This window comes from Hippocampus comes, unplaced genomic scaffold (genome assembly GCF_001891065.2).
Source record: "Hippocampus comes isolate QL1 unplaced genomic scaffold, H_comes_QL1_v1.1 C16645648, whole genome shotgun sequence".
Classification (NCBI taxonomy): domain Eukaryota; kingdom Metazoa; phylum Chordata; class Actinopteri; order Syngnathiformes; family Syngnathidae; genus Hippocampus; species Hippocampus comes.
Window position 1 is genome coordinate 1 of NW_017835691.1, and position 637 is coordinate 637.

At 57.5% G+C, this 637-nt stretch overlaps 1 protein-coding gene across 1 annotated transcript; it reads left to right on the forward strand.

Moving 5' to 3' along the window:
* Nucleotides 1-88: 88 nt before the first annotated feature.
* On the forward strand, nt 89-613 carry LOC109508825 (opsin-3-like; the record flags this gene model as incomplete). The annotated part of the gene is made up of 1 exon (XM_019858780.1): nt 89-613. A coding segment is annotated over exon 1 (373 nt), but the record flags the coding sequence as incomplete, so codon positions are not given.
* Nucleotides 614-637: the final 24 nt, after the last annotated feature.

Here is a 637-nt window from a genome sequence, read left to right on the forward strand (position 1 = left end):
CCCCCCCCCCAATTATCCCCATACATTCCCTTCTTGTACACTTTAATAAGTTCTGCCCCCCCCCCCGAAAAAAATAAACTTTTGCACCAAATTACTCCACTTTGGCTTTTAATCAGAATTCCGATGGCTGAACGTCAAATCCTTTGTCCACTCGCGCACATGAAGAGAAAGCCCAACAACTGCGGCGTAAGTGTGGTGGACTGTTAGTATCGGTGGCCACCCAGCGCGCCCGCCTCCGCGATGCTTTTGTCCAACGTGAGCATCTGCTCGGGCTTCAACAGCGCCCTGCACGCCGGAGCCGGGGAAGGGCACCCGGACCTTGGGGGCGGCTCTCGGCGCTCCACCCTCACTCCGACGGGGAATCTCGTCGTCGCCGTGTGCTTGGGCTTCATCGGCACTTTTGGACTCGTGAACAACTTGCTGGTGCTGGTGCTCTACTGCCGCTACAAGATCCTGCGCTCGCCCATTAACTTGCTGCTGATTAACATTTCCGTCAGCGACTTGCTGGTGTGCCTGTTGGGGACGCCGTTCAGCTTCGCGGCCAGCACGCAGGGAAGGTGGCTCATTGGAGCCAAGGGCTGCGTGTGGTACGGCTTCGCCAACTCGCTCTTTGGTAAGTTACGCTCCCCGTTTGCAC